Consider the following 13,072-nt stretch of genomic DNA (forward strand, 5'->3'; position numbering starts at 1 on the left):
AATCTAAGTATATGATTCCAAATCATGGTAATAGCTGATGGAATAATACACTTAAAAATGTTCAGCTAAGCTCAGCATGCCTAGAAGTTTGGGGATTATTCTTTTATATCAGTTCCATTTTATCGATTACACTAAAGTAAGTGAGTAATATTAGATGACTATTAAAAATTATAGCCATTAATCAAAAGAAACATAAGTGAAATAGTAAGGGTTTACACTGGTTCCCTAAATCTACAAAGTGTTCGAAGATAGGAAATTTAGGAAAAGATAAAATTATGACTCTGATATAGATTTAAAAATGGTCATACACTGAAGGTTTTGTGTTTTTCACATGAAATGAAGAAACAAAGTAGATGCTAGAACCAGCTTAGAGTAAAAAGTCAGCAAAGAAAAGCAATTTGAGATTAATTATAATTGGAGACAGGTTGAGTTTCTCACAATGGGAGGCAATCAGTTAAAATGTCTGCTAGCCATGACATAGTTTCCATGGCTAAAGGACAGGACTGTCAGATCCACGTACTCCCAGGGAAACCCAGAACTTTTTCAGTAGTATCAGTGTCAATAGAAGTTGATATTATGTGGATAATGGATAACATCTGAAGGAATATAACCATATTAATAGCTAATAACCTTATAAATAACAATAGTAACATTTTAATATTTTATTAAGATATTTAACATTTATAATTATTTTGCTTCAAAATTATGTCATTGTTTTATAAAAAAAATTTCTTCCAAAGCAAGATAATTCTAAGTCAGCTTGCTTTAATTTTAAACCCATATTTTGATTGTTTGTGCTATTCTCAGATTGTAATCATGGTATTTTTCTAAACTCCTTAAGTAGCTCTTCAAAATAGTGGACAAATTAAGTAAGACTTCAATGTGTCAGCTGGATCTCCTCTTAGCTGCTGGCATTGTTCTACTTAGTATAGTGAAGTAACACTCTTCAAACTTTGTGACTTTGGGGTGTTGGTAGGAAACATGGAATATTGCTTAGTGTGGTTACAGGATCAGTCTCAGAGGTGATGATACATCTTTTAATTCTTCCTTGTTCTGTTAGAATGGGTTGAGTAGTGATGAGCATGGCTTGGCAAGAGTCACTTAATTTTGCACTTTGGGAAAAGGAATGTACAATCAATACAGCTGAAATATTTACAAATGGAAACATAAAGTTGGCAGATACTTTGTTCAAATAGAATATAGTTGCTTTGAATCAAATTCAGTCAGAATCAAACCCATAGACTGTTTTCCATTAAAACTGTGGCATTTATATCTCTTTTTCCTTTTCTATAGCTCATACAACTCAGTTTACTCAACCAGGCTGGTATTACCTGAAGACAGTTGGCCATCTTGAGAAAGGAGGAAGCTATGTAGCTCTGACTGACGGCTTAGGGAACCTCACCATCATTGTCGAAACCATGGTAATTTTTTGTTGTTGATACTCAACTAGTGGGCATCTCGTACTTCACTAGAAACTTTGTCTTCAGAAAAAAGAAGGGCATTGTCTTCTCCCAGGCATGGGAGGACACTTCTCTAAGAGTCTCATGACTGGCTCCCTGGGAGAAAGGGTCCTGTGACTACCTTGCTCCTTTGGTTGTTTCTAATACTCTTTATCCTTAAAGATATATCAGGATAGCTGGCCTTGAACCTCATCATGGCTTTTTACGACTGCTGCAGTAAGACTCCTGTGGAGGGTTTCCTAGGAACGCATGTGTTAGTTCTTTTGGGTGTGTATCTAGGGACGGGGCTGCCAAGTTAGTTAAACAGTAACTTTAAAGGGGTGAAGAGTTTCCAGTTGCCTGTACTATTTCTCCTTGCTACCAGCAGTTCATAAGGCTTCTAGATAGCCACGTCTTTTCTGTAATTACTGTCCATCTCTTTGTGTATAGCCATTCTCAAGGGTGTGAGGTGGTGTCATTGTAGTCTGATTTACCTTTTCCTAGTGCCTAATGATGCTGGCTATGTTTTCATATACTTTTTGGCTATCTGTATGTCCTCACTGGAGAAATGTCTATTTAAATCTACACTGTCCATTTAAGCCAAGAGTATTTTTCTTGAATTATAAGAGGTTTTCACATAGTCTATCTAAAGCCGCCCAGAAGACACCTGTGGATTTGTATATTTGCTCCCATTCTTATAGCATACTCAGGGTAGGCCAGGCTGATCTCAGACATAGTCCTGCTGTGTCAACATCCCAAATGCTGGCATCACTATGCCCAACTTGTTTCTCTTTCTTATGATACTCTTTGAAGTTAAAAAGTTCTAAATATGTGTGACATTCAAATTTGTTTTATTTTATTTTATTTTGCTTTGTGTATATTTAGTATCATATATAAGAAACCACTGACTAACCCAGGGTCATGCAGATTTGAAGTTTCCATGTATTTTTATAAGATTGCTATTGTTTTGAGTCTTACATTTAGGTTTCTGGTCCTGTTAATTTCTTGAGGTGCTTAGCATTTGTTAAGCTACCCCTTTTTTGTGTGTGTGTGCCTAGCTGGTCTTCCACTAGATCTTGAAAAGTCTATTTGTCTGCTTGGATTATCTTCACATATGAGCTGAAAAGCAATCTGTAACAAATTTGAGAGTTTTTTTTTTTTCTATATTTGTGCTTCAGTGGTTATCATTGTACGTTAGTTACTGTACTTCTGAGTGAGGGTTTGGTGGGAGAGTTTTCTAGCTTTGATTTTTTTCAAGATTGGCTATTTTGGGTCCTTTGGATTTCAATATGAGTTTTAGGACTAACTAATTATTACAAGCATTTAACCTAATGTTGCTATTTTCCTTACTCTGTATGTGAATGTGTGCCAGTCAACAAATGTGGGGTGTCTTTCTGTGTATTTTGTCTTACTTAATTTCTCTATGATACACTGTCTTTTTTTCATTGTGAAAGTCATATTTCTTTTTACTAATTTATAATTTTTGCTAATTTCGTAAACTTATTTATTAAACTATCATTACATTTTATTTATCTCTTATTAATATTGCTGGGTATTTCATTCTTTCCAGCCCTGCTGTAAATGGGTTGTCTCAATTTCATTTTCAGTGTTTCATTTCTCACATGTAGAAATGCAATTGATTCTGATGTATTGAGCTTGTGCTCACAACAATTTTCTGTGGGTTCCTAGAGGTTTTTGTTTAAATGCGCACACTAAGATCCTTTTAGTCTTCCCTGTAGTCCCCCCTTTATCATCCTAGAAGCCTTGTGTTTCCTTTGTTTGCCAATTGCCCTGCCCTGTTGCCGATTTAGAAAAAACAAAACAAAAAAACAAAAAACAAAACAACAACAACAACAACAAAAAACCACTGTAGCATGCACTGTAGCATGTGGCATGAGCTGCTGGGGTTGTGTCAGTGTGTAAAACTTCAGGTTGAAGAGCTTGCCTTTTGTATGGAGCATGCTGAATCCTTTTATCCAGAGTTCTGGGTTTCACAGAGTGCAGAGTCGTGCGGCTTTTGCCTGCTGTTGTTCACTGTAATAGTGTGCTGTGTTATACTGACTGACTTGTGTGTGGGGGACCAGCCATGCATTCCTGAGATTAGTCATTCTTTGCCATGGGACATTATCCTTTCCATTTGATGATGGATTTGACTTCCTAGATTCTTTAGAATGTCCCTTCCTCTTGACGTCTTGGTGGTTCTGGTAGTAGAGTAGTTGCTAAGCCCTTGGAATGATTTGGGATGTTTCTGGAGAATCTGTCTGAAGGTCTGGTGTTCTTCACGTGTTTGGCAGAATTCATCTATGATGTCATCTGGCCCCAGGGTTTTCCTTCCTGATGGCTTTTAGTGTAAGGGTCTTTTTACTTACTGTAGGTTTAGTGTAAGAGTCTTTTTACTTACTGTAGGTTTCAGAGGCTTTGGAATTTTCCATTTTTCTATCATTTTTGTTGTTTGGCATAGAATTCCCCATTTAGTTCCTTTTTTAGTCCTATAAAGCTAGTAGGAATATTCTCTTTCCTTCCTATTCTTAGTTACCCGGGTACTGGGCAGATGCAAGGATGCTGGTCTGCCCTGCCATTCCCTTTAAGCTTTTATATTTTCCCATTTTTATTGTACATATCACACCTCCAACAGGAAGATAAGAGGATGCTGTGAAATTGCTACTTTTAGATGTAATTTTTTTAAAGAGCCAAGAGAAGAAAAGAGGATAGTATATATTTATATAATGTTATATTTATTTTATTTATGGTTCTTGTTCTTTGGATCTGTTTCTATGTATTTAAGTTATCATTAGGGTCATTCCCTGATTCTAAGCTTTGGCCAGGCATACACAATACACATTAAAGTTATGTTAGCAATGTATGTTTTTTTTATAATTTGAAATAAATTATAAAGTTACACATGATTGCTTCTTTTACTACTCCTTGGGCATTGAATGCATAAGGTTTCCCCTACAAAACAGCTTGTATATTATGTGGATAACTTATATGACTTTCTCCCCCCAGAGCCATAAACATTCTATGTGTATTCGGCCATATCTACCATATTATAATGTCTCAAACCAGTTGGCTACCTTCACTCTAAAGGGATCTTTGGTAAGTTACATATGTTTAACCTTTTGGTTTCAAAATTTATGTTGGGGTTAGAGAGATGGCTCAGTGCTTGAGTGCTTGCTGCTTTTCCTAATGATTGGACCTGGGTTTTCTGCATCCTGGTCCAATAGCTCACAACTACATATAACTCTAGCTACGGAGGATCCGATATTCTCTTCTGGCCTCCAAATGTCACACATGAGAGCATACAGAAACAAAGAAACAAAATAAATCTTTAAAAATTTATGAAAATTTTGTGTTCTATTACAGGCCATTGATTCTTAACTGAAGTCATGTATTATAGAATTACTAAGAATTTGCGTGTAAATGGAACCTGTCTTGGTGCCTTGTACTTCCTGCACTTTTTTTTTTTTTTTTAAATACATGTTCTAGGCTGGCCTCATTACACAGGGGAGGATGACCACAGACTCCTGAGCATCCCTCCTTTACCCTATGAGCGCTGGGCTTGCAGGCATTTGCCAGCCCACCTGCTTCAGCTGGTGCTGGGTAAGCTGGCCACCAACTGAGCTACATCCTCAGCCTCTTCTGACCTCTGACCTCCACAAATAAAACAAAAGCCAGTGCCCAATAAAGCTGCCTGTGGATTTGGCAACTTTAAAAAGTCATTTTCAGCGAGATTATCATTGGTAGTCTACGAGTAGTTCTGTGGTCTAAGGAATTTTCCTTTTCTTTTCTTTTTTGAGACAGGACTTCTCTGTGTTGCCCTGGCTGTTCTGGAACTCATTTTGTAGACCAGGCTAACCTTGAAATCACAGAGATCCACCTGCCTTTGCCTTTGAGTGCTGGGATAAAAGGCATATGCTACTGCCACCCAGGGGGTTTTCAAGCACTAAACCTTAGAATATTCTGTACTGAAAAACAAACAAACAAAATAAAGCCTAATTAAGCAAAAATACCCAGAGGTCACCAAATTTTTAAACCTCTTATTAGATTTGATATGGAAGAAGCCAGTGTAATTTCTTACTAATGATGTTATAGAATTAGTTTTTATGGTAGAGAATTGTTAGGTCCAGGCAGGGCTGAGGGCGGATAAGAGAGGCTAAGGGAAAGACCAACAAGAATTCATTATATACATGCATAAAATTAAGAGAACAAAATTGATTAATAAAAAAAGAAACAATACAAAACACCTACTAATTGTAATCAGAAAGCAGTGTAGTCTCTCTAGTACCTAGCAAAGGGGAGCTTGCTCACAAAGCAGAGAGTGGAATGGCTGCACTCTGTGTTTGCTTAGACGTCATACTCCAGGAAGCTGGAAGGCTTCAGAAAGCCATACTGATAGAGGCTTTCTGCTACTGAACAGTTGTCTCCAAAAACCAAGCCAAAAGCTCTGTGTGTCTTTACACTGCAAGCTCAGGTCATCCCCTTACTTATCTACAGCACATGACAAAGACATTCAGAGACACGCCAGATGTTGAGACCACCCGGCTACATGTGCTAGTTCTTACTCAGACGCCCTGAGATGCCACTTGAAAGATTTGTTTTACCAGGTTGTTCAAAATCACATGGATCTGTTTCTTCTCATGTGATTCAACTGTGAACATGGAGATGCATCTCCTTTCATATTCTTTTGAAAGATGAGCCTCTCACATATGTCTAGAATTATTATCATTGTCAATGTGGCACTTATGTATTCACTAAATGAAATTACTGTAATATGTGATAATTATAACGAATAATTACTAAAGTATGAAAAATTGCAATACTTTTAGAATATTAATTGTTCATACTGGATCTTTAGATTTTGGCAGTTCTCTATCAGCATAACATATCAATATTCACTTAGCATTTTTGCACTTATAATAGTATATTCTTTGACGAAGAAACTAGAACATGATGATTACCTTTGAGAAGTTCAATTTTATATGGATGACAGTAACATGCAAGGAGGCAGAAGAAAGCAAGCTAAGATTCTGTAATAATAAAAACATTTAAAAATAATTGCATGTTTAACCAAGAGTCTTACACAGGGAGGCCAAGACACTGAGATCTGTTTGCCAGCATTCTCAGGTGGTATTGCAATGGGCTCAGAGCAGAGAGGTTTACTGTGCTCTCTCCTTAAAGGGAGCATGGTGGTTTTCTTCCCAGACCTTGGACACAGTCACAGGGGAAGGACATTAGGAACAGGCCAATTTCCAAGCATTCTCACTTTAAGGTAGGAGTTTAATAAGGAAAAGTAGGAGACAGATCCTGGGCTACCTATGCAAGGCCATAAAACACGTACCCAAAGGAGATGACGGGAGCATGTCTGAGCATGCCCAGTTCAGTATTGTAAGGATCCAGGCTGGTTTGGTTCTCTAACCATGCAAGACAGTGTCTCTAGGGCTGTGCTGATTTTCCTCAGGTTTCTCTCAAGTTTCTTAGCTAAAACAAACACAGCAGAGGACAGCTCTAGAGGTGCTTCAGGGTTCAGTGCAGGCATCTGTTGCTGGTGGTGCCTGCTCGGCTTAGTGGCTAGTGTTGGTAGGAAACCGAAGAGCTGCTCCTGGCCCTCTTCCTGTTTTCAGAGTGTTACCGTTTCAACCTTGAGATGGGTCTTTCCGCAACTTGAAACAGTGGCCATTGCTGCCCTTTGAGGTGTCGATTTCGTCACTTTCAGGCTGTGATGAATCTCTCAAGCATGCTTTCTTGTGTTTTCTCTCCAGAGGGAAATCCAAGAGCTACAAGTGTGGTATACCAAGCTTGGAGGACCGTCGGAGAGACTTCATTTCAAACAACTGGATTCTCTATGGGTAGTCTTAAACTTGATTCCTATGTTCGGGGCATTACAGCAGCAAAAAGGAATAGATTTGATTAATGAATTAAGATGAAGTTGATTTTATAGCTACAGGATGGTAGAGATAAAAATCTCCCCGTAGTTTTCTTAGATAGAATCCTGATTAAGGTATGGTAAGCCTGTGTACCCAGAGCTGCGCTCCGTTCTTAAGTGCTCGCTCCTGTTGGTGGATGCACCACTGTTGTCTGGCTGCCCAGGTGAGAGATGTGCGTCTCATTTGAGATTGTCCTCCTCTGACCTGCTCTGTGTTCCCTTGGCAGTTGGCCATAGGCAGTTCCGCTCTCCTCTTTGTATTTCTCGTATTCACTATTGTTCCTTGTTCTACACGCTGCCTGTTTCTGTTCTTCTTTCTGCCTCATTATTCAGAAACTGCCATGGTTTCAACAGACTGAGTCTCAGGGCAGGCCACCACACTGCTGCTGGAGTGGTGTGCCTAAAGTCCTTTGTTTGGAATGCATCTGCAGCCTTCCCCCGCAGGTCACATTCCCCATGTGACCGGCAATATCCTCATGCGGTAGAAGAGAGCTTTCCTTTCCAGGGGCAGATCTCAGTAGCTGGCCTCTCCTTACAGCGTGAACTTCCAAAATGGCTTCCTTCTTGTCTGTGAAGGCATGGCGGCTCAAGTGTTAGTTTCTTCAAACCTCACTCACCTGGTCCAGTGCAGGCCTATGTGTGGGTCTCATTAAATCTGCCCCCACCACTTTGGCTACCTGGAAAGTGAAGCTCTCTCTGCCTTATTTTGCTTTTAGTCCAGAGGCACTTGGCATTTGGTGACTCCTCAGGGAAGGTTTACAGAGAATAAACTGGCCCAAACAAGCATATGACATCATCTAATTGACTTAATCTGCTGCATTTTTTAATAATAATGTTCCGACAATTAGCAAGTCAATTTCAATGACTAAATACCCATTAGAACACTCTCTGCTTGTATAATAATTCACTAGAAATAGCATAATGAAATTGATTTCCCCCTTAGGAATCTTATCTGGAATTAATTGTGAGCCAGATTGTGGCACTGGATATCCATAGTTCTGAATCTCTTTTCCCTTACAGCCAAGATACAATACTAAACCAGTTAGTTCAATGTCCATAAACTTATTAAAGTTTCAAAGACAGGGTTAAGCTCGGTGCCCACATTAGTCACGCAGGGATTCTCATGTTTCCAGAGGGCTGTGCTTACCACAGGAACTATGCTCTGCAGAGTTTGCCGTGGCCACACATTGAGGTGAGCTAAGCAAGCCCTTTAGGAACATCTGGTCTAATTCTCGAAGCAGCCCTCTGAGAGATGCATTCTTAGCCTCGAGAATGAGATGAAAACCTTAGAAAACTCGAGTTGTTAGGATCGTAAATGTGACATTAACCTAACCTACAAATTGAGATTAACACTGAGCACATGATGAGCAGGTTTTAATTCTTATTTCTCAGCTGTGAAAGGGTTTGTTTCTTGGCCTTAGCAGTTGAGTTGTCTGTGAGGTTTTGTGCACTCTGTTCTACTAGTAATGCTCTGAAGAAACCGGAAGGGCCCTGAGCTGCATTAAGTGAACACACACACACACTTTACAGAGCTGGCAGTACAATGGAATGGAGGCTGACAGACGGCGAGACTTTCAGTCCTCCTGGCCTTTCCCCTCCATTTGGTGAACATTTTTCTATAAAATATCATTTATACACTCTTGTAAAACACCCTGGCATTGCTGTGCCTTCCTCAAGTGTTTAGGAAGCCCTTGCAGAGTGACAATCTATCTAAACTTATTTCTTTCAAGCTGTCCCCTGTTGTTTGGTACCTGGCACCTGGCCGTGAACGCACTCGGGTCTGTCTTTTTCAGCTCCTTGAAAGCAGTGGAAGTTTTGCAATGGAGCTGCAGGAGGATGAGCTGGTCACACTAACCACTCTCACCACAGGGCGCAAAGGCAACTACCCTCCTTCCCCGAAGTCGCAGCCCTTCCCAAGAAGCTACAAGGATGATTTCAATGTTGGTAAGCGGTTTCTAACCAGGCATCTAACTTCTGTGAAGTGGGGCACTTTCTTCTTGTCAGATGGCCCCTGTAGCCCGTAGAGTTTTACTTGGCTAGAAGATAGCTACTGTTTCCAGCTCTTTGAGGTGAATTTTTCAGTTCCAGAAAAAAAAAATGCAGAAGTCATTGTGAGAGAGAAAGTTATGAACTCTAAGTTGTTTTGGGTGGAACTTAAGGTAATAGCTAGCCATCACCTCCTTGGCCGTCACTGGTACTTTTCTTTCACGAGGAGGGTAACATATTATGTCTCCATCTTGGTGCCATGGAATTGGGTGCTTAAAGGAAGTAGTGTTATAGTAGAGGCTTCAGCTCATTGTTGCTGGAGTTTGGCCCCAGGTCTTCCAGAGGATCTGCTCTATTGTGATTAGAGACGCCTTAGAGGCTGGGCAGTTGGGGCAACCATTTGAAAACAGAAGCAAACTCGTTGTGCTTTTGTCTCTAGAGGACCCAGCAAGTGACAGCATTTGCTTACTAAGCAGTAGTGTTTGGTAGCACTGAAGGTTTCAAAGATGAGTTCAGTAGCTCTATAATCTACCTCCCAAACTGACAGCTATAGATTCACATTGCCAGGGTGATATACCCGTATCCTCCTGCAGGGGGCAGCACTGCTTGTTCCACCTAACATGGAGACTCCTGCTTCTGGTCCCACATTCCCATGGCAGGACGTGAACTTTCAGCTGCTTGACATAGAAAGGCCTTTGGGCTCTGGTACTGTCATCTGGTCAACTATTTGGATATATATTTCCAAATACTACACACACACACACACACACACACACGGATCTTTTGATCTCAACTGTGGTTGGTTATAAGTATTAGTTTTAAAAATCATTCAAACGTGTTTCACATGGACCACAGATATCAGAAAGGAGAGAACTGGTAAGGGGTCGGTCCTTGGCCTCTGAGATACTAAGTAGAGGATTTGTTGTGTTCTGAACAGATTTCCCATATTTTAGTGAAGCTCCAAATTTTGCTGATCAGACTGGCGTATTTGAGTACTACACAAATAACGAAGACCCCGGACAGCATCGCTACACACTGCGCCAAGTTCTCAATCAACGACCTATTACCTGGGCTGCGGATGCTTCCAGCACCATCAGCATTATAGGCGATTACCACTGGTGTGTGAGAGATGCCCCAGTGTATACCCTGGTGACATGGGTACATTCTGAGTGAGGAGGAGGTGGCAGTAGTTCTTCATAACTGTGTGAACGCAAATCATGTCCTGTCCTCAGATTATTCCAGTTTGACAATAACTTTAGTGAGAGAGATTTAACTTCAATAGAAGAGTTGAGAATATTTGGACCCGATTATATAATGAGATATTATCTTATAGTTTAATATTTATTTGTGGACCATGTGATTTGAATGCTTTTTGCTTTACCACACTGGATTTGTTGAGCTGGTGCTTCCACCTGCTGGACAAACAGTAGAATTACACCACCTTGACTAAGTGTAGGAAGCTACTTAAAAAGCAAACCAGCTTTAATTTTTCAGGCTAAGCAATTCGACCCTTCCTTTAGATATGTAGCAGACATACAAGTTTCTGTCATAGTTTCTGTCCAGTTAAAATGCAATTGACAAATGAAACTTTTACCTCCTTTAATTTAGTTGTGAGATTTTAGAGTGCTGACTTACTGTTTTGCCCACGTTAGGTAGTATTTTCTATTCTCATGACTAACATCATGGACACACACACCTACACACTCCTTCGCTCTCCTTCCCTATGTGTGGTGGAGTTCAGCTGTGCACAATTCACTTAGGAAGAGCCTTTGAGAAATGTGAAGGATACATAGTTCTAGATCCAATTACCCCCCCCCCCCCCCGCCTCATTTTCAAAACGGATGTTCTGGTATCCTGGTATCCTTAGTGGTACTTTAGATAAATTACATGAGTTATTACTTAGAAATATGTGCATTTTTCTTCCTATTTGCTGGTAGGTGCTGAGTATGAAGTGGGTTGTTTTCAGGGGTGGTGTTTTAGGGTGGTGGTATTGTCCCAGGGAAAGTGCTGGTAAGATGTCTCAAAGGAAAGCAACCCACAAGAGAGCGCATTGTAGGAGGTCTGATAGTTCCGGCTTGACAGAATCTTTCCCTGCCCTTGATACACTCCCTTGGACTGGAGCCAGTGCTTACTGCGTCCAGACAGGCATCAGGCAGACATCCCGTGATGCTTCTCAAAATGATGTGTGCCAGCATCCTCATATCACTAGGGGAGCTTATAATCAAGGGCCCACCCCAGACTTGCCAAATTAGGCACTGTGGAGGTGATGCCATTGTGGTGAGTTAGCAAGCTCTCCATTATATTTCAGAGGTCCTGATGCAGAATCAACATATAATACTACCTTCAGTTTTTTTTGTTTTTGAGATTTTTCTATTTTTGTATGTGGGTGTTTTGCCTGCATGTATGTCTGTAGTGCCATACATGTGCTTCAGTCCAGAAGAAGGCACTGACCCTCTTGAAACTGGAGGTGCAGACAGTTGTGAGCTTCTTGTGAGTTCTGGAAATTGAACCAAGGTCATCTGGAAGGGCATAGCCACTGAGTCTTGACTCCAGCCCCCAAAATGACTGTCATTGTAGAGACATAATTTAGTTAGGTCTTTACTCAGGAGTTTTTTTAATCTTGATAGATATAAATGTACACACTGGCCTCAAAGCAGCTTAAGTTAAGACTTCCTTGGCATGGGTCACTTACTTCGTTGGTGATGGAAATTGGAGTCACCAAAAATTTCACCTTTTTGCACTGTAGAAGTGCCTCATTCGATGTCACGCTAGTGCAATGACAAGTTGTTTTAGTACAGAAAGACAGGAAACATACTGCTATGGTGTTTAAAACAGTAAGCACTCACTGTCTATTAACCCACTGAAAGAATCAAAAAGTTGATTAGTTTAATCACGTCAGGCTTGAAACAGCCATCAGTGCAGGCAGATTCTTGAAGCCTATCCCTGCTGCAAGCTTAGACTTAGCCAGTCACTCTTTCAACTGAAGATGGGAGGCATCCGAAAAAGTGGCATGCTAGTGCCAGGTAGTGCTGTAACTGAAGAGGGTGATGGACTCTTTGCTTCTGCAGGACCAACATGACTATACAGTGTGATGTGTATATAGAGACCCCTCAGAGAGGGGGCTTGTTCATCGCCGGGAGAGTGAATAAAGGTGGAATTTTGGTGAGAACCGCTACAGGAATTTTCTTCTGGATTTACGCCAGTGGATCTTTCAGAGTTACAGCGGACCTGGGTAAATGACACATCTTAATGGGTCAGAACTTAGTTTGAGCCTGTGTGTCTAGTGGGAAGAAATTCAGCGTGTGTTGGCAAGTACCAAGCAATTCAGAATCGGAGCTATTTAATTTGTATGGAGGAGGGCCATTTATAGGGCATTGGGGGCATGCAGTGCTCTGAGGGTAAGTTTGTGAAGACCCAGCAAAGCTGTGATGGAGGAAGGACACACCGAGGAGACACTTGAAAGACTAAAGTCTTCGTGCTTATAGAGATCAAGGGATAGACTGAGCCCCTTAAAATGCAGACTCCTATTCCCTAATATACTGGCATCTATCTCCGTAGCACTGGCCTGTGCAGAATGGCTTTTAATGTGGAATGGAGGCCTAGGTGTGTACTGATTTCGAGTTGTACTTAGCTCACCCTGCTGTAGTGACACTAGGTCTTGTGATGGCAACTTCTTGATTCAGGGACATTAGTGACTTGTCACATTAGTGACAACAATTGTTAT

The 13,072-nt window shown here is 40.6% G+C and overlaps 1 protein-coding gene across 2 annotated transcripts in view; it reads left to right on the forward strand.

Annotated features, from left to right (window-relative positions):
- Galc (galactosylceramidase) overlaps positions 1-13,072 on the forward strand; it is a 42,208-nt gene that overhangs the window by 24,526 nt on the left and 4,610 nt on the right. For both annotated transcript variants that reach the window (XM_027419589.2, XM_027419591.2), the window contains exons 10-15: positions 1,294-1,421; positions 4,446-4,535; positions 7,199-7,285; positions 9,156-9,306; positions 10,286-10,466; positions 12,417-12,580. In XM_027419589.2, the coding sequence (XP_027275390.1) occupies positions 1,294-1,421; positions 4,446-4,535; positions 7,199-7,285; positions 9,156-9,306; positions 10,286-10,466; positions 12,417-12,580 (801 nt within the window). The remainder of the gene's footprint in view (positions 1-1,293; positions 1,422-4,445; positions 4,536-7,198; positions 7,286-9,155; positions 9,307-10,285; positions 10,467-12,416; positions 12,581-13,072) is intronic.

This window comes from Cricetulus griseus, chromosome 5 (assembly GCF_003668045.3).
Source record: "Cricetulus griseus strain 17A/GY chromosome 5, alternate assembly CriGri-PICRH-1.0, whole genome shotgun sequence".
In the NCBI taxonomy this organism is placed as follows: Eukaryota; Metazoa; Chordata; class Mammalia; order Rodentia; family Cricetidae; genus Cricetulus; species Cricetulus griseus.